Below are 21162 nucleotides of genomic sequence, written 5' to 3' on the forward strand. Positions count from 1 at the left end.
GTGGATAGTGGAGTGTTTCCCATGTGGTACTGGTGTGCTAGATTTCCTCTCCCAAGGTGCAGGACTTCACATTTTTCTTCATTAAATTGTAGCAGCCAATTTTTTTTCCATTCCCATAGCTTGGTGAGGTCTCCTGGTAGGAAATGTGCAGTCAAGGGGTTAAGGGAACCGTCATGATGAATTTACCTGTGTTCTCTCAGTTCTTTGTGTTATATTTATTGTTTGTACATTGATTACAATTCAGTCTAGAAAAAAGTACTTTATTTGATGAATAATTTTTATCAAATATATCACATACATTTTACAGTGCAAATATATCTGCTTTAGGTTGTAATTTCTTCACTGGCTATCTCTAGTGTTGAAACTTTATAGGAGCTGAAGTAACAAAAACTAATATGTAAAGAAACTATCTACTTCCCTATCACCTTCATGAGTTATATACATTCTCTAGAATATATTCTTTACATACATGACAGGACAAACCCCACTTGACCAGTCCTGCTACACATCAGGATGAAAGGAAACTAATCCAGACTTGTGTCTGATGACAAAGAAAGTCACTTCTACCCTGGCCTTCCCCTTGGGGGAGTTGCTGAAGGGAGCAGGGCATCAGAGGCATGGATAGTAAGGATGAGGATACTGCATAAGTGAACTGAAGTGAGACCAAATAACCAGTCCCCAGTTATGTGTACTATTACAATTAATACTGATTCCTCTTCAGAATATCAGTTATATGAGTTGCCTTGATATGTTATGCAACTTGTGCTAAAGGAAGTAATAATGTAGCAACACTAGACAATGTAAAAGCCTCATACCCAAGCGTGATATGTGCACTGAATATTTACATGTGCTCCAATTAATGCCCTAACAGAAGACTTTTCTCTTAAATGAAACTACTACATAAAATATCCATCAAGAATTCGTTATAAGTACACAACTTTTTTCTTTATCACATGTTTGGGTCATGTCAACATCACAGACAAGAAGATGAAAGAAACATCCTGAGGGTTTACAGACAGAGATGAAGGCACAACATGCTCTCTTGAGTATTGGTAGCATGGACTGCATATACACACCTAGGCACACACACACACATGCTTGGTAATCTTCCACCACACACACACACACACACACTTACAATCCACAATATATTAATTTGACAGGAGCAACTGTTTTCTCACTCTTGAGATCAGAAGCAATTAGCTTGTCAAGTCAACTTGTTTCATACAAATGTCAAAGGAGTTAAGAGGAATCCCTTTTTTTTTTTTGTGGTAGATCTAGGGGATAAAATGACATTAGGGTTGTGGGTGCAGCAGCTCCAATCACACTATTAAAAGGTGACATCACCACTACCTGTTGGGGGGGAAATTTGTACAACAAAGTAATGTCACACATGCATACACACACTGAAGAAGTAAGATTACATCAAGCTGCAAAGTTTCAATAGATAACGAATATTTGTGTAGAAAAATCACCAATATACATAATCTCATAAATGTACAACTCATGTGGCAAATCGTCTTCAGAGAGAAGACTAATTCGTCCATGAACACATCAGTAGTACACAATCTCAAGGAAAGGAAATAAGTGGCAAGTATTTTGTTCCCGTTCAAAGTCTCCCTCGTGGGACAGACGCGCTGCCGTCCCCTCACTCCTCTGTCAGCTTGTCCGGCTCCACCACTGTCGCCATATACAGGACCTTCTTGGAGCGCACGTAACTGAACTCGTTGTCGAATGTAATCACATCTGTGGGTATAAATCAGTCAGTCAATAGGGGCATACACAGGGGGTGGCACATCGCCTCACCCACCCTATGACACCTTATCAATGAGGGATGTTTGAGAATAAGGATCCTGGATGGTACTCACATGTCCCTGGCTCTGTGCACACCAGGTAGCCTTCCTCTGTCACCAGCTGGGAGTTGACTCTCTGTAGGGGCACCAAGACCTCCTCCTCGCCCTTCTTGACTTTCCTTGACACTCCAAAGCCGATGTCGAAGTCCTCAGTCCTGAATTCCCACCTGGAGAGACAAACTTAGGTTATTTCAACATGAATATACTGGAGCGAGTAGTCATAGCAGCTTAATGCAAGGTCATTTATTTATTTATTTATTTATTTATTTATTATTTATTTATTTATTTTTTATTTTTTATTTTTTATTTTTTTTCCACCTTGACCTCCCTGGTTCTCAACTCTCCTTACCTGAGGTGGGACCCAGGCTTCTTTACTTCATATTTCAGTCTCTTCTTTCCACCTTTGCTCAGTGTGACGGAGCTGAGGTTGTCATCCTCGGTGAGTTTAGAAAGGTTGCTCTTACTGAGGCTGAGGTAGTACTTCTTTGGGACCTCTCCTCCAAGGCAGATCTGGAAAGGAGACAAGAGAAACCTGTCTACAGCACTTGCTAAAAGATGTGCTGGAAAGAACATATTTCTTATGCATTTATTACATATTCATTACATATTGCTGCATACTGACGGGGTGGGAAGTACACATACGTATATATCTGCTTAGAACCGCATAATAAAACTAGCTTATTGACACTGAACATACTAGCAAATTTGTGCAACATTAATGTATAATAACTGCTTCAAGAAGTACAAATTATGAGACTATCTTCAAATTGCAGCCAAGCCCAGCCCTCAGTCCCTCCATGGGCTCGTTGGCCACCCACCTGTGAAGGACACTTTGGGTTTCCATCAGGGTCTGTCCGGGAGCCGCCCCAGTGATGTGGTAGTTCGTCGGGGCTGATGTCCTTTAGAAGCACCTCTTTCCACCCGCTGCGTCCAAATATCTTTATCTTCTTAAGGGTCACCTCATGTAAGAAGGGTTTGATGAGTGCATAGGCCATTGTGAATACCTTGGGAGCTGCAGGGAAGGGAAGGGAAGGGAAGGTTAACTTTAGTTATAAACTGAAGCTAAAATATTTATAAACAATAGTTGGCATGTTTATGATGAAGGCTTATAGGAATGCAAAAAATAAATAACAAATATGACCATTAGACCAGTGACCAAAGACAGGCTGTGATCAGTGTTCTCTGCCCTTCATCGTTCAGTTTGTGCTGATGCCTCTGGGGACGTGTGAGCACAGGACTGTTGGCAGCCTCCCCGACACAGCTGTTCATGCCAATCACTCTACCATTATGGGAAGTGCTCTGCATTGTCCCAGGTGTTCTTACCATTGATGACGTAGGCGCACTTCAGGAACTCTGGGTAGTTTGCCTCGTAGAGTTGTACCAATTCCAGGATGACATCCATGGCTGGCGATAGAAACAAAAATTGTAATGTTTCATCAAAGTACAATAAATAGATAAGTTATATTTACAGTCTTGAGGTAAGCTGGACTATATGGTGGAGTAATTCCTACACCTCAGGTTCTTGAGTCACAGAAAAGAACATTCTTACATGGTCCAGTAAGTGAATAACTGACAAAATTATCCTCGGGTAAAACTGACAATTGCAAATAATCACCAACCACAGTGTTCAGAATTCAGCCTTTGGACACTAATAGACTAATGGAGAACAATGAAGAAAACACCATCCATCAAAATAAAGCACCCCTCACCTGGCTTCCATGTCACGTGTTTGAGGGAGAAGTTATCGAGGTCAAAGATGCAGCACTGTTGGTTGATGGGGCGGCCGAGCTTCTGTGTCTGCTCCGCCATGTCCCGCCTCGATGCCTCCAGCACCCGGAGTGTGTAGCGAATGTAATCGGTCTTCTTCACACTGGACAGGAGCCCCCGCATGTCACACCCACCATAGGGGATGATCCACACTGCAAAGGTACAGTAAAATGTTGTCTTTACTTCATCCATGTTAAGAAGAGTGCCATAAAGTGTTTACACAATCAGTCTTTTAGCACTGTTACATCTATTTCAAATTCTGAAACTGTAAGGCCTGAAAGATAGAGAGAAGGGTGATAGTAATGTTTCTGTTGCATGATAGGTATTCCTACGACATTAGCTAGGCATCTTTTTTACTACTACTACAACTACTATTGCTACTACTTCTACAACTGTTTTAAAGGTTAGTCCTATGAATATTAACTAGACATCTTTTCTTTTTACTTCTATTACTATCATTATCAGATTTTCCCATTATCTCTTAATAGGCTAGACGGACAATAATACGCTTCCAACTATTTCTGTCGATTGCCTCAACCTCTCCAGTTACTATTACTACAACAAAGTGATGGGCATGTACCTGGGCAGCCCTTGTTGTCGTGTCCGGCCATCCCCACCGGGTAGTACTTGGACAGCACCTCCGGGACCTCCCACTCCAGCACCGTGTCTGCCCCCCACTCCCGCCGCCACTCCAGGCTCTGCGGTGACCAAGGGGAAGCTTTAGGGGTCTGGCACTCTTCGTATGGGGCTCAAGACGCCTCACTAAAGATGTCTAAGCTTTGTAATCACGTTTAAATGTTTATATTGGCAATTGATTGATGACAGTATATATATAGTGTCTTTCTCCTTTCAGTGTATTTGAAATTTTAGAGACTTTCATTCCTCGAGCATCCAACCACAGTATACAGGGTCTCAATATACTTTGGGTGCATTTAAAAAAAATCCTGGAGCAAACATATGAAAGATATTTTTTACAAGATGCAAGATTTATATGTACTACTGACAAGATGATTCATAAGGTAATGTCTGTACAATGAAACCTGATGCTCAAATAAACTATTCTGCAAGTCATGAGAGCCTGTTGCCAGTCTACAAGCTCACTGACCCCTTGCACTTTCACCCTCGCACGAAGACCACCAATGGCCCAGATGTGTGTGTGTGTGTGTGTGTGTGTGTGTGTGTGTGTGTGTGTTTACTTTGCTACCTCATGATGAGCTAATTGTTTTCTTAGTAAAAACATTCTACAATTGCAGGTAAAGGTAAATTTCACAGCTACAGTGGAGTTAAAATTCGTTGTATACAGGCTTAATATATCACTAAAAAGAACTTCTAGCCAACAAATGATTCCCTGCTGATTGAGTAAATAAAACTGAGGCAGAACAAAAGGCTGTGGAATGTTTGCACTCTCCCTTCCACTCTGCAAACTCACATACTGTACATTCTTCCTTCCACCCTGCACTATCTCCATCCACTCTCCCTCTCGCTCACCTTCCTCAGCATTTGCTCAGCCTTGTCGAGGTTGAAGTTCCTCGCTGGGGAGAGTGAGAACACAATGAGAATGTTAGTCTTGCAAACTGTTTGGCATTTTATTGCATCCTATTACTTTCACTGCATGCAATCTTATTGTTATCCACGTAAAAAAAAATGTATGCGTGTTATGCAGATCCAAATTATGCACTTAAGCTTACGGAGATTAATAGATTGTATCCAGGGTGATTTAATAGGTTAGGTAAGACATCCTTTTTTGAGTTATATTATGCTTATAGGTGACAGCTAATTATTGTGGAAAGAAAGAGGTTGGAAGCGGAGGAGGTGATGGTGGTATTAATAGTGTCGAGTGATACCTATTGAAGGAGAGGGAAAATTGCTGAGAGGACTTACCGACGAGCCACTGCAGCAGGGCGTCATCGTGCTGCTGGTCCGGCGAGAGCAGCGGCGCCACTCGCTCCCGAAACTGTGGAAGGAGATGGAGAGTCATCAGTGTGGACAGGAACACAGCGGAGGATGGAAAGGACTGGTCCATCTTTCAGAAAAGAGTTGGCTGTATCAGGATAGAAACACCTGGTTCATACCATTAAACAGCCAGCAGGTGCTTCTGTAATTACCGGCGTCTATAACTAGTAACAAATGAATGCTCCAGATACCCAGGGAAATCATTTTCATCCTGTTACAAATGTATTTAATTGGTCCTTACATAAAGACTGGAAACTGGGATTTTTATCTAAAAGATTGCTTTACCCAACACATTGTATTCATCGTTTTCTGGCTAAAAGCGATTACATTCACATCATTAATGGAATGGAATAGAATCGAACACTGTAGATGAAAACTAGTCATTGATGTACTTTATTCGAACGGCAAGGATAGATCTAATTTTAAGCTCCTAAACCTCATTTGAGTGTTTTGTTCGGGGAATAGTTGCCATATACGTCGCTTCCTCCTCCCCCTCATAATTATAAAGGTACTTTCTCGCCCTTAATAGCTATTCTCAGGATACGAAAAGACCACCACCTGCTTTTCTATGCTAAAAACATCCCCACGTCCCAGGAAGTCACTGTACCAGGCCTAAAACATACAGAAACAGCCCCCAAACACTGGCCTTTCACGGGAGACGGTACGCGGAGATTATTAACCCTAAGAGGAGGCTATGAACCGTTTATATTTCCTTTATTTGAGTAACCTAGGGAGACCATCGCCTATTTTCCTATTTCTGCAGCTTCGGTATGTATGTTTGCACCAATATGTAACGCCCCCAAGTGTCCCTAAACCCGACCATATTAGCGTAGATTAAACATGAAGTGGTCGCTTTTTCTCACCTGGTACCCTGCATAGCTTCCGCATTCAGCGCGCGCTTGAAGCGAGAGGGCAGCACCTTCCGGGGGGGGGGGGACGTAGAGATCAAACTAGATGCCAGGAGTTGCTACCATTAAACATTTTTAAACCCCTCATATACCCCCTGGAACCACCCATGACCCGCCCTAACCATACATAACCATGCAGAATACATACTCACACATTATTATTGCTATAGTTTGCCAACCACGACAATTATAATGAAGAAATACGCCTAAAATCTGAACGTTTCTATGTCTCGCTGGCTGAAACCAATCCATAAACCTCACAAAACTACCCCTTCAACAGAACAAAGAACGAGAACAGAACGAGAATAGGACGAGAACGGAACGAGAAAGTTTAAGAAGCGATCAAGAGAAAGCGATAAATGATAAGTTAGCGAAACAGTAACTATCAGCCGGCGAAGGAGGCTGAGGGCGAATCCGACAACTACCTCAAACCCAACACTCATATGAGTGAGGTTTAGGAGCTTAGATTCATCCTTTCTGCCCCTATAAACTACATCAGTGACTAGTGTTTATGTACAGTGTTCGATTACATGCCATTAATGATGTGAATGTGATCGCTTTTAGCCGGAAACCGTTGAAGACAATGTGCTGGGTAGGGCTATCTGGTAACTTGTGTAGAGTCAGATGGGTGGGGCTTCTCGCGGGGAGAGGAGGGAGAATATTAAAGTAATTTATCCCTATATTAGCTGTTCTATGGCTATTGGAAGACCACCACCTACTTTTCTATGCCTTTCAATGTTTACAGCTTCCTCACACCTGAGGAAACCACTGTATCATGCCCATAACATTCAGAAACAGGGCTTTTGAGGGGGGAGACGAGGCAGGGTGTAGTTACATGATTGCTTTACCCAACACATTGTATTCATCGTTTTTTAGCTAAAAGCGATCACATTCACATCATTAATGGAATGGAATCGAACACTGTAAATGAAAACTAGTCATACGTTTATACGAACTTCAAGGATAAGTTTAAGCTCCTAAACTTCACTTGAGTGTTTTGTTCGGGGGATAGTTGCCATATATGTCGCTTCTAAACGCCCGATGAGCGCTGTCTGGAAGTGCTATCCTATCCCCTATCCCTTATCTAGTGGGGGTGGTGGTAGTAGTAGTAGAAGTAGGTAGTAGTAGTAGAAGTAGGTAGTAGTAGTAGTAGTAGTGGTAGTAGCAGTAATGGCAACAGACAAGTGCATCCTACAACTCCCCAGCCCACCTGAGACTAAGTCGCTCGTGACCGTTCAGAGCGGCCCGCTGGGGCAGAATTGAGAGATTGAAGGGTACGGCCGGCCGGCGGCTGGGCCGAGCGTAACGGTCTTTACAGGTATAGCTCTCCCGCGCGTGGCCAGCGGGGGGAAGCGAAACCCCGGGCGGGACGGTACTCAAGAAACAGGTAGCGAATATGGTAGGGGAAGCGAGGGTTGAGCGAGTCGGCGGCAGACTTGCTCCACAAGACCACAACCCGCTCGAGCTTCCCCGCTGTTAAGGGCCGGCGCGTGTTGCACCCACCAGAGCGACTAATCGTTTGCCAACCTCTCAGACCGGGGCCAGCAAACTTGGGAGGGATTAGTCTCTTGTGTTGCACGCACCGACCTCAACACGCCGTTGAACTGTATCCTAGTTCAAGCACCCTCCCGCGGGCTAAGACTCGGCATCGCTCACTTCCACCTGGCAATCCTCATTCAGGTTGATGTTGACAGCCTTGTCTTGCCCGCCCCTCTCTTTCATGAGAAGCTTCTTGACATCAGTTGCGGCTCCTCGTGGCGGCGCACGGTCTTACCGTGTTTGCCAATGCGATCAGCCTTCAATGCAGCGACCTCTCTCTCTCTAGGTGATGGTTACCGCACTCTACGTGTGATAACGCATCCCGAGGGTGACGCCGCACGCAATGTCGTCGGTTAGAACCCTATCTATTGTTAAGGGGCGCGGCGTCGCTGACCAGAGCTGTCCGACGTTGAGCGATCTCTTTGACGGTGTGAACCGCACGCAGTGTCGTCGGTTAGAACCTTAAAAGAAGGCGCGCGGGTGACGTGGCCGGCAGAGTTTCGAGCCCACGCATCATCCGCCGTCTCTCTTCTTAGTTAAACAAGGGACGCGGCGTCGCTGACCAGAGCTGTCCGACGCTGAGCGATCTCCTTGACGGTGTGAACCGCACGCAATGTCGTCGGTTAGAACCTTAAAAGAAGGCGCGCGGGTGACGTGGCCGGCAGAGTTTCCAGCCCACGCATCATCTGCTGTCTCTTAAACAGGGGACGCGGCGTCGCTGAACAGAGCTGTCCGACGCTGAGCGATCTCCTTGACGGTGTGAATAGCCTACTGACGCAGCTTCTATCGAGCGGTCGGTTGTATCCAAAAAGTGTTTTGAGTGCGAGTGACGTGGGGGCAGTCTCTCCTCTCTACTGAAAAGGGGCGCGGCGTCGCTGACCGGAGCTGTCCGACGCTGAGCGATCTCCTCTACCCTACGGCTAAGCGAGCGTGCGGCACGCCTCTACTCCTGGTGGTGTAGGGGTTGTGCTCGTTCGCCGCTTGGCCTCCAGCTAACGGCATAGCTACCTGGTTGATCCTGCCAGTAGTCATATGCTTGTCTCAAAGATTAAGCCATGCATGTCTAAGTACAACTCGATTTAAGGCAAAACCGCGAATGGCTCATTAAATCAGCTATGATTCATTGGATCTGTACCCACACAGATGGATAAATGTGGTAATTCTAGAGCTAATACATGCACCACATCTAAGGAAGGCAACAGGCACGCAAATTACCCACTCCCGGCACGGAGAGGTACTGACGAAAAATAACGATGCGAGACTGACTCATTGGAGGCCTCGCAATCGGAATGAATACACTTCAATAAAACCTATAACGAGGATCTCATGGAGTGCAAGTCTGGTGCCAGCAGCCGCGGTAATTCCTCCAGCTCCAATAACTCCAATCCTCCAAACAGATATCGCCCTAGTTCTAACCCTAAACGATGCTGACCAGCGATCCGCCGGCGTTATTCCCATGACCCGGCGGGCAGCTTCCGGGAAGCCAAAATCTTTGGGTTCCGGAGGAAGTATGGTTGTAAAGCTGAAACTTGACGGAATTGACGGAAGGGCACCACCAGGTGCATAATTTGACTTAACACGGGGACCCTCACCAGGCCCTGACACCGGAAGGATTGACAGATTGAGAGCTCTTTCTTGAATCGGTGGATGGTAGTGCATGGCCGTTCTTAGTTGGTGGAGTGACTCGTCTGGTTAATTCCGATAACGAACGAGACTCCAGCCTACTAACTAGTCAACATATCTCCAGCAATTGGTGTCCAGTTTGCAACTTCTTAGAGGGATCAGCGGCAACATCAGCCGCACGAGACTGAGCAATAACAGGTCTGTGATGCAAACTAGGCTGGAGATTCCGTCACGCAACCCGCTGGCGGCATTTCCACACGAGCCTAATCTGGCGCTACAGAAGCGTGTGCCGTGATGATGAAAAACAAATCTCACTGTTGCAGCAGGACGGAGATACGTTGTTGGGAACTATAAGACGGCATCGCTTACTTCCACCTGGCACTCCTCATTCTCAGGTTGATGTTGACAGCCTTGTCTTGCCCGCACAATCCCTTTCTTTCATGAGAAGCTTCTTCTGGGTGCTGCGGCTCCTCGTGGCGGCGCACGGTCTTACCGTGTTTGCCAATGCGATCAGCCAATCAGCGACCCCTTTCTCTCCAGGTGATGGTTACTCCACTCTACCTACGGTCAGGGAGTTGTTGGCGTCAGAGTAGTATCCTCACTGCGATTCGTTAAGACTTCTCCCTAACAGGCTGGAGGTTTCGTCACGCAACCTGATGACGGAATCCTCCGACTACGAGCCTTAAATTTGTTGCTTGTCCGCGGAGATCACTCCTCCGACCGACGAGGGGGTGCCTCGCTTCCTCATACGGTGATGGGGTGATCCAGCGTCATTTTAGCAAGTCGTGTGCTTGCTGCTATGACAAGCTGGATATGTTCCCTACAAGTGATTGGAGAATTTTCCTGACTTTTGGAATTGTACAAGTCGAGGAGATACTACTGGCTCTTCATACGACATACAATTTGTCGTGTGGCGGGTAAACAAGTAGTCTGACCTTCGCCCTATACATTGATGCACGTACATACTACACACGCACACACTAGTACAACCACTTACACACGTTAGATAGTTTACACATAATTACTCATTCACGCACACTCACATACGCTCACACAGCCACCCATACCCCAGTACATTACACACACTGGCCCTTCAAGGAGATTAAGAGAGAAAGAGGGGTAGCGAGATAGTAGACAAGAACACAGCAGACAGACCAAAGAACGAGAACAGAACGGGAATAGAACGAGAACAGAACGAGAAAGATTTAGAGACGAGGGAGATCAAGAGAAAGAGATAAGCTATAAGAGTTAGCGAGACAGTAACTATCAGCAGGCGAAGGAGGCTGAGGGCGAATCCGACAACTACCTCAAACCCAACACTCAAATGAGGTTTAGGAGCTTAGATTCATCCTTCCTGTCCCTATAAACTACATCAACGACTAGTGTTTATGTACAGTGTTCGATTGCATCCCGTTAATGATGTGAATGTGATCGCTTTTAGCCGGAAAGCGTTAAGACAATGTGCTGGGTAGGGCAATCTGGTAACTTGTGTAGAGGCTGGTGGTCGGGGTTTCTAGCGGGGAGAGGAGGGAGGATCTAGTAATTTTTTCCTACATTAGCTGTTTTATGGCTATTGGAAGACCACCACCTACTTTTCTATGCCTTTCATTGCCTCCAGCTTCCTCACGCCTAAGGAAACCACTGTATCATGCCCAGAACATTCAGAAACACGGCTTTTGAGGGTGGAGACGAGGTAGGGTGGCAATTTATACCTTTAAGAGCTGCTCCATGGACGTGAGGAAGCTATAGGCATAGAAAAGGTATGGATAAGAAGGTGGTGGTCTTCGCTACAGAAATAGAACAGGTAATATACACGTAAATTCATTTATTCCGCTTCCTCTCCCTCCTGAGAAGCCGCGCGCGCATCCACCTAAACACTAGTTACCAGATTGCTTTACCCAGAACATTGTATTCATCGTTTTCTGGCTAACAGCGATCACATTCACATGATTTTGGCATACAATCGAATACTGAACATGAAAACTAGTCATTGATGTAGTTTGAACGAACGGGAAGAATAGATCTAAGCTCGTAAACCTCATTTGGGAGATTAGTTTGAAGATAGTTGCCAGACATGTGGCGTCGCCCTCCTCCTCTTTGTTATAAAGGTTCTTTCTCGCCCTTAATAGCTATTATCTGGCTACGAAAAGACCACCACCTGCTTTTCTATGATTAAAACATCCTCAAGTCTCAGGAGATCACTGTAACAAGCCTAACACATGGAGAAACAGCCCCAAAACAATGGCCTTTCACGGGAGACAGTAGGGACGCGGAGGTTATTGACCCCAAAGGGAGGCCGTGAACCGTTTACATTTCCTTTATTTGAGAAACCTAGGGAGACCATCGCTTGTTTTCTTATGCCTGCAGCGTTTGTATATATGTTAGCACCAATATATCACGCCCCCAACGCCCCAAGTGTCCCTAAATCCTCCCATATTAGCGTACTAGATTAAACATGAAGTGGTCGCCTTTTCTCACCTCGTAGCCAAGGTACCCTGCATAAACTCCGCATTCAGCGCGCGCTTGAAGCGAGAGGGCAGCACTTTCCGGGGAGTTTAAACTAGATTCCAGGAGTCGCTACCATTAAACATTTTCCAACCCCTCATATACCCCCTGGAGGCACCCATGACCCGCCCTAACCATACATAACCATGCAGAATACGTGCTCACACATTATTATTGCTATAGTTCGCCAACCACGACAATTATAATGAAGAAAAACGCCTAAAATCTGAACGTCGCCATGTCTCGCTGGCTGAAACCAATCCATGAACCTCACAAAACCACCCCTTCAACCCTCATAACCACCCATGACCCCTCCAGACCCCACATAACCATCCAGAAAATGTACTCACGCTGTATTATTATTGTATTTTACTGACCACGACGACAATAAGGAAGAAAGCCCCCAAAACCTGTACGTTGCCATGTCTAACTGGCTGGACGCAATCCATAAACCTCACAAAACCACCCCTTCAATACCTCATAAAACCTCTCCAGGCTCTCCTAATCCTTTCACAACCTCTCATTCCCCTTTCCAAGCTACTCATAACCCCCCCAACCCCTTAACCTCCAATAAACATCTAAAAACCCTCCTTCGCCACCAATTCATGTTCATATCCCAATACATATGATTTCGTCGGAGTTCAGGGCATTTTCAGGGGGTAGTTTTCTGACCCTGGGGGTAGTTTGACCCTTCTTCTGTGCCAAGAGCCTACAGAAAGTGTCATTAGAAAGCAACTGATCTTTTCAGCCTTTGGAAATGTTGATGTGAGGGTCATACTCTTAAATACATGATTGACAAGGCTTGCGTAGGCGTTGAGGGCATTTCCAGGGGTAGTTTGATCCTTCTTCTACGCCAAGAGCCTACAGAAGGAGTCATTAGAACGCGATTGATCTCCTTTCAGCATTTGGAAATAGGTGATGTGAGGGGTGGAAGCGTCTGGGAATACCGACCTCAGAACCAGAACCTCAAAAAACTCGACACAGTTAGACGAGAGTAAAAGTCAGTCGCAGAACGAGAAGATCCCAACCACGGTCTCACAGTCCCTCTCCAGGCCCTCATAACTTCTTCTTACCCTCTCGTATCTCCTCCCCAACCCCTCATAACCCCCTGGAACCCCTCATAGCCCCTGGAATTCTTCATAACCGCCTGGAATCACACATAACCCCCTGGAACCCCTCATAATCCCCTGGAACCACCCATGACCCCCCAGAACCCCCTGGAAACTTTCATAACCGCCTGAAAACCCTCATAACCCCTGGAACCCCTCATAACCCACTGGAACCACTCATAAGCCCCTGAAACATTTCATTGCCACCTGGAACCACTCATAACCCCGTGGAAGCCTGCAAAGAAACATAAGAACAAAGAGAGACTGCAGGAGGCCAATTGACCTACACAAGGCAGCTCCAGACCACCCCCCGCCACTACCACCTGTCATCCTCGTCCATGGATCTATCAAGTCTACTCTTAAAACAAGCTATGGTCCCTGCACTCTCTATGTGATTGCTGTGTCTATTCCATTTCCTTACCACCCTATTACTAAACCAATGCCTGCCTATTTCCCGTCTAAATCTATACTTTCATTACTGCGTGTTCTATCCTGCTGGCTAATTCTCAGTACTTTACTTATATCGCCTTTGTTGTAACCCTTGACCCATTTGAAAACTCCTATCAGATCTCCCCGCACTCTTCGTCTTTCTAGAGAATGTAAGTTGAGATATTTCACCCTATCATGATATGGGAGGATCCTAAGCCCCTGAATCATATTGGTCATCCTCCTCTGAACTAAATCTAGCAAGTTGATGTCCATTCTGTAGTGTGGGCACCAAAACTGGACAGCATAATCTACGTGTGGCCTAACTCGCATATAATGGCCCTCCCCTCCTTTCTGGCCCACGTGTGGCCCGTTCACATGATGGCCCTCCCCAATGTCTATATAGTAACCTTATATTGACGTTGGCCCTCCCCTCCTTACTGGCCCAGGGTTGGCCCGTCCACACAGTGACCCTCCAGGGAGATTGAGAGAAAGATATATAAGAGGTAGCGAGATAGTAGATAAGAACACAACAGACAGACCAAAGAACGAGAACAGAACGAGAATAGAACAAGAACAGAACGAGACAGACTAAGAGACGAGGAAAATCAAGAGAAAGAGATAAATTATAAGAGTTACCGAGACAGTAGCTATCAGTGGGCGAGGGAGGCTGAGGGCGAATCCGACAACTACCTCAAACCCAACACTCAAATGAGGTTTAGGAGCTTAGATTCATCCTTCCTGTCCCTATAAACTACATCAACGACTAGTGTTTATGTACAGTGTTCGATTGCATGCCGTTAATGATGTGAATGTGATCGCTTTTAGCTGGAAACCGTTGAAGACAATGTGCTGGGTAGGGCAATCTAGTAACTTGGGCAGGTGGGCGGGGCTTCTAGCGGGGAGAGGAGGGAGACTATAGTAATTCCTATATTAGCTGTTCTATGCCTATTGGAAGACCAACACCTACTTTTCTATGCCTTTCAATGCCTTTCCCTATCCCCTATCTAGTGGTGGTGGTGGTAGTAGTAGTAGTAGTACTATATAGTAGTAGTCGTCGTCGTCGTGGAAGTAGTAATAGTAGTAGAATTAGTGGCAACAGCGGCTCCACTTGACGGGAGTCAACGCCACAACGCACTCGCCAAACCTGGTAGTAGTAGTAGTAGTAGTAGTAGTAGTAGTAGTAGCAGTAATGGCAACAGACAAGTGCATCCTACAACTCCCCAGCCCACCTGAGACAAAGTCGCTCGTGACCGTTCAGAGCGGCCCGCTGGGGCAGAATTGAGAGATTGAGGGGTACGGCCGGCCGGCGGCTGGGCCGAGCGTAACGGTCTTTACAGGAATAGCTCTCCCGCGCGTGGCCAGCGGGGGGAAGCGAAACCCCGGGCGGGACGGTACTCAAGAAACAGGTAGCGAATATGGTAGGGGAAGCGAGGGTTGAGCGAGTCGGCGGCGGACTTGCTCCACAACCCGCTCGAGCTTCCCCGCTGTTAAGGGCCGGCGCGTGTTGCACCCACCAGAGCGACTAATCGTTTGCCAACCTCTCAGACCGGGGCCAGCAAACTTGGGAGGGATTAGTCTCTTGTGTTGCACGCACCGACCTCAACACGCCGTTGAACTGTATCCTAGTTCAAGCACCCTCCCGCGGGCTAAGACTCGGCATCGCTCACTTCCACCTGGCAATCCTCATTCAGGTTGATGTTGACAGCCTTGTCTTGCCCGCCCCTCTCTTTCATGAGAAGCTTCTTGACATCAGTTGCGGCTCCTCGTGGCGGCGCACGGTCTTACCGTGTTTGCCAATGCGATCATCCTTCAATGCAGCGACCTCTCTCTCTCTCTCTAGGTGATGGTTACCGCACTCTGCGTGTGATAACGCATCCCGAGGGTGACGCCGCACGCAATGTCGTCGGTTAGAACCCTATCTATTGTTAAGGGGCGCGGCGTCGCTGACCAGAGCTGTCCGACGTTGAGCGATCTCTTTGACGGTGTGAACCGCACGCAGTGTCGTCGGTTAGAACCTTAAAAGAAGGCGCGCGGGTGACGTGGCCGGCAGAGTTTCGAGCCCACGCATCATCCGCCGTCTCTCTTCTTAGTTAAACAAGGGACGCGGCGTCGCTGACCAGAGCTGTCCGACGCTGAGCGATCTCCTTGACGGTGTGAACCGCACGCAATGTCGTCGGTTAGAACCTTAAAAGAAGGCGCGCGGGTGACGTGGCCGGCAGAGTTTCCAGCCCACGCATCATCTGCTGTCTCTTAAACAGGGGACGCGGCGTCGCTGAACAGAGCTGTCCGACGCTGAGCGATCTCCTTGACGGTGTGAATAGCCTACTGACGCAGCTTCTATCGAGCGGTCGGTTGTGTCCAAAAAGTGTTTTGAGTGCGAGTGACGTGGGGGCAGTCTCTCCTCTCTACTGAAAAGGGGCGCGGCGTCGCTGACCGGAGCTGTCCGACGCTGAGCGATCTCCTCTACCCTACGGCTAAGCGAGCGTGCGGCACGCCTCTACTCCTGGTGGTGTAGGGGTTGTGCTCGTTCGCCGCTTGGCCTCCAGCTAACGGCATAGCTACCTGGTTGATCCTGCCAGTAGTCATATGCTTGTCTCAAAGATTAAGCCATGCATGTCTAAGTACAACTCGATTTAAGGCAAAACCGCGAATGGCTCATTAAATCAGCTATGATTCATTGGATCAGTACCCACACAGATGGATAAATGTGGTAATTCTAGAGCTAATACATGCACCACATCTAAGGAAGGCAACAGGCACGCAAATTACCCACTCCCGGCACGGAGAGGTACTGACGAAAAATAACGATGCGAGACTGACTCATTGGAGGCCTCGCAATCGGAATGAATACACTTTAATAAAACCTATAACGAGGATCTCTTGGAGTGCAAGTCTGGTGCCAGCAGCCGCGGTAATTCCTCCAGCTCCAATAACTCCAATCCTCCAAACAGATATCGCCCTAGTTCTAACCCTAAACGATGCTGACCAGCGATCCGCCGGCGTTATTCCCATGACCCGGCGGGCAGCTTCCGGGAAGCCAAAATCTTTGGGTTCCGGAGGAAGTATGGTTGTAAAGCTGAAACTTGACGGAATTGACGGAAGGGCACCACCAGGAGTGGAGCCTGTAGCATAATTTGACTTAACACGGGGAACCTCACCAGGCCCTGACACCGGAAGGATTGACAGATTGAGAGCTCTTTCTTGAATCGGTGGATGGTAGTGCATGGCCGTTCTTAGTTGGTGGAGTGATTCGTCTGGTTAATTCCGATAACGAACGAGACTCCAGCCTACTAACTAGTCAACATATCTCCAGCAATTGGTGTCCAGTTTGCAACTTCTTAGAGGGATAAGCGGCAACATCAGCCGCACGAGATTGAGCAATAACAGGTCTGTGATGCAAACTAGGCTGGAGATTCCGTCACGCAACCCGCTGGCGGCATTTCCACACGAGCCTAATCTGGCGCTACAGAAGCGTGTGCCGTGATGATGAAAAACAAATCTCACTGTTGCAGCAGGACGGAGATACGTTGTTGGGAACTATAAGACGGCATCGCTTGCTTCCACCTGGCACTCCTCATTCTCAGGTTGATGTTGACAGCCTTGTCTTGCCCGCACAATCCCTTTCTTTCATGAGAAGCTTCTGGGTGCTGCGGCTCCTCGTGGCGGCGCACGGTCTTACCGTGTTTGCCAATGCGATCAGCCAATCAGCGACCCCTTTCTCTCCAGGTGATGGTTACTCCACTCTACCTACGGTCAGGGAGTTGTTGGCGTCAGAGTAGTATCCTCACTGCGATTCGTTAAGACTTCTCCCTAACAGGCTGGAGGTTTCGTCACGCAACCTGATGACGGAATCCTCCGACTACGAGCCTTAAATTTGTTGCTTGTCCGCGGAGATCACTCCTCCGACCGACGAGGGGGTGCCTCGCTTCCTCATACGGTGGTGGGGTGATCCAGCGTCATTTTAGCAAGTCGTGTGCTTGTTGCTATGACAAGCTGGATATGTTCCCTACAAGTGATTGGAGAATTTTCCTGACTTTTGGAATTGTACAAGTCGAGGAGATACTGCTGGCTCTTCATACGACATACAATTTGTCGTGTGGCGGGTAAACTTTACCTCTTAAACGCTGGACGAGACCCTCAGTCCGTCATCATGTCCTTCCTGGCCTACGTTTGGCCCGTCCACATGATGGCCCTCCCCTCCTTCCTGGCTCATGTGTGGCACGTCCACATGATGGCCCTCCCCTCCTTCCTGGCTCACGTGTGGCACGTCCACACACTGGCCCTCCCTTCCCTGTTAGCCCACGCTTGGCCCACGGACAGTATCCTTTGATACTGCCTCTTCCTGTCCCCTAATCTTCTTCCCTTCTGGTCCTCTTCCGCTCAGTTTCCGCTCTTCCCTTTCCCCTCCTTCTCCTCTTCCTGCTCCACTTCGGGCCGTGTCAAGAGGGTATTCGATTCAAAGTCATTCGACAATGCTCTGAAGAAAGACCGTTGAAAAGTAGGAAAGCCGAATGAGGTGACGATGGTGATGATGGTATAGGCCGCTGTTATCTTTCGTATTATTCGCGTTATCTATCATTATCATTGTTATTCCCTACCGCCATCAGTAATAATAATAATAATAATAATAATAATAATACAATTGCTACTACTGCGGCAGCAACGTTATTAGAATGAGCGGTAGAAGTAGAAGTAGTAGTAGTAGTCGTAGTAAGTAGTAATAGTACAATCTCTACCTTTATCTTATCAGTACTTAATAGTGTACCTAAGTATACAGTCTTTTCACAACAAACTCATCATAAAAATCTCTTGTACCGTGTCATCCTCTTTTGGTTTTTGTGAAGAGCTTTATCATTTTAGTATCCTACCATTGTATCTTTTTAATTTCATGGTGCTACCTACACATGTATTAATAGTTGTATAATCACACTCTGTCCTGCCTGGGGGTTGGGATGGCATGTTCCTCCCATCTCCCTTGTTGTTTACCTGCAACAATAAACTATCAATCAATACTTAGTTTTTACCACGAATAGCTATACTGATCTTACCACCACCATCACCCTCACTACTACTACTACTACTACTACTACTACTACTACTTATGCACGTAAAAATAGATTAAAGGTAGAAAAGGAAATCATGAATGTAATATTTTCGTAATAATGATTTTTCCTTGGCCAAAAAAATAATTGTTTCTTGTCTATGATTCTCTCTCTCTCTCTCTCTCTCTCTCTCTCTCTCTCTCTCTCTCTCTCTCTCTCTCTCTCTCTCTCTCTCTCTCTCTCTCTCTCTCTCTCTCTCCTTCTCCCTCTCCTCTCTCTCCTCTCTCTCTCTCTCCTTCCTTCCTCCCTCCTCCTTCCTTCCTTCCTCCCCTTGCCTTCCCTCCTCTCCTCCACTCCCCTACTCTCCTCTCCCTTCCCTTCCTCTCCTCTCCCTTCCCTTCCCCTCCCTCCCCCTCCCTTTACCTACGCAAAATTCCTGCAGAGCTGACCTTTATGTTGGAGGGAAGGAGAGAGGGAGGGAAGGAGAGAAGGGAGGGAGGAAAGGAGGGAACGACCGGAGGATTGAGGAAGGGAAGGAAGGAACGAGGAACACCTGGAGGAAGAAAACAAGTAAAGTAAGGAGCAAGAGAGAGAGAGAGAGAGAGAGAGAGAGAGAGAGAGAGAGGGGAATGGAGATAACAATATGAAAGAAGTGGCTGACAAGGAGAAAAGAAATAAGAAAGAGAGGAGGAGATAGAAGAGGAGGAGGAGGAGGAGGAGGAGGAGGAGGGGGATTAAGAGGAGGAGGAGGAGCAGAGACTAGTGGTATTCGGCTGCAGGCAACAGGTCATAGGGACGAGGAAGAGGAGGAGGAAGAGAGGAAGAATACGAAGAAGAGAAGGAGGAGGAAGAAGACGGACGGACGAACACCTTTACGTATTAGTCTTGCAACATGTGCAGAGAGAGAGAGAGAGAGAGAGAGAGAGAGAGCAAATAATGATGACACGAAACCATTTTTTGCTAAGGAAAATAACATTACGACTTTTTTTTCTTTTTTCCTCTTTTTTTTAGTTCAGGTCGAAAGTCACTCCTCACGAACTATATTTTTTCTCTTTTTTTCCACCCTTTAAAAGCTCTGGTAAAGTTTTCCTCACGTGCAAGGTCTGTTCCCAATGTTACTTTTTTTTTAATATTATTTTCACTCGTTTACTTCCCGAGCCAATTCGATATCGCCCGCAAGTTTCATCTTCGCTCAACGTTCGCCTCCACGCAAAAAGCAGTTCTGTACAGTCTTTTGCTATACTCAGGTCTCACCAATCGTGTTCTTCATTTTTTTTATTGTTTTCCTTACTCAACCTCACAGTCCTTGTATGAGGGAACCACACACACAGACACACACACACACACACACACCTATGAAAATCTCAAGAAAGCGCATAAGCCATCAGAATACGAAGTCAAAACAGTTACTTCATCAAACCATTTTTTATATACAACTCAAAATCAGCATCCACTTCCAGCTTCACGTCGAACATAGCCACTTCTTTTGTCTTTTTTATGATCTGACGTATCTACTGAACCTCCTTCATACCAATACCAAGTGACCGATCTTTTCAACCAACCGATAGAGTGGGAGACAGAGCAAGAAACAGACACAAACTCTTAAAGAAACAAACACTGATGGAAGCGAAGGAGTGCCATATTCTTAAACGATTCCAAGCACATATATTTGACACTGTTTTCGTAGGAGTTTTGGTGGGAGACAGCAAGAAACAGACACAAACTCTTAAAGAAACAAACACTGACGGAAGCGTAGGAGGGCCATATTCTTAAACATTTCCAAGCACATATACTTGACACTGTTTTCCTATTAGTTTTGTGCATTTCCAGGGATAGTTTAATGACCATGGTGCTAGTGTGACCCTTCCTCTGTACCAAGAACCTAAAAAACTCACTCATTAGAACCCGATTGAGCACCTTGTTGGTCTTTGGAAATAGTTATGTGAAGAGGAAGCGTCTGAGAACATCAACCGTAAAATCCTTGGGGCAGGTTATTACGCCACCAAGCAGCGCCTCGTCATAATAGGATCAGCCTCAAAACGGCCGCGATCCGTTGCCTGCCCCTCGAGATCCTATTCCTGCACTGACAAGTTTTCCGCGCACCTCTCGCAGCAGGAAATCAAACAAGCTCAGATTACCTCAACGCGATCGAATTTTAAATACACCACACGGAAGACAGTAAGATAATATACACGGAAGACGTAAATACACACGCAGAAGTCGTGATTAGCTCGAATAATATTAATACATACACTACAAGGAAGACAGATAACATACGGAAGACTTAAGCCCCGTTCACAGTGTACCGACTCTGGGCCACGACAACCACGCGATTCGGGGTATATGAAGTCTAGGGTGTGAAATCTTGATGTGGAAGGGTCGTATATGATCGGAAAGACTATGTGCGACCCTTTCATATCAACATTTCACATCC

General features: G+C 46.6%; 1 protein-coding gene across 1 annotated transcript in view; it reads right to left on the minus strand.

The window, feature by feature from the left end:
• Nucleotides 1–191: 191 nt before the first annotated feature.
• LOC126998194 (SEC14-like protein 2) overlaps nucleotides 192–21162 on the minus strand; it is a 30100-nt gene continuing 9129 nt past the window's right edge. The window contains exons 2-10 of the mRNA XM_050859649.1: nucleotides 5502–5574; nucleotides 5109–5152; nucleotides 4201–4318; nucleotides 3563–3772; nucleotides 3177–3257; nucleotides 2672–2865; nucleotides 2203–2363; nucleotides 1869–2020; nucleotides 192–1746 (exon numbers count right to left, since the gene is read on the minus strand). Coding sequence (XP_050715606.1) covers nucleotides 1649–1746; nucleotides 1869–2020; nucleotides 2203–2363; nucleotides 2672–2865; nucleotides 3177–3257; nucleotides 3563–3772; nucleotides 4201–4318; nucleotides 5109–5152; nucleotides 5502–5574 — 1131 coding nt within the window. The 3' untranslated portion in view covers nucleotides 192–1648. The remainder of the gene's footprint in view (nucleotides 1747–1868; nucleotides 2021–2202; nucleotides 2364–2671; nucleotides 2866–3176; nucleotides 3258–3562; nucleotides 3773–4200; nucleotides 4319–5108; nucleotides 5153–5501; nucleotides 5575–21162) is intronic.

Source organism: Eriocheir sinensis, chromosome 13 (genome assembly GCF_024679095.1).
Source record: "Eriocheir sinensis breed Jianghai 21 chromosome 13, ASM2467909v1, whole genome shotgun sequence".
Classification (NCBI taxonomy): domain Eukaryota; kingdom Metazoa; phylum Arthropoda; class Malacostraca; order Decapoda; family Varunidae; genus Eriocheir; species Eriocheir sinensis.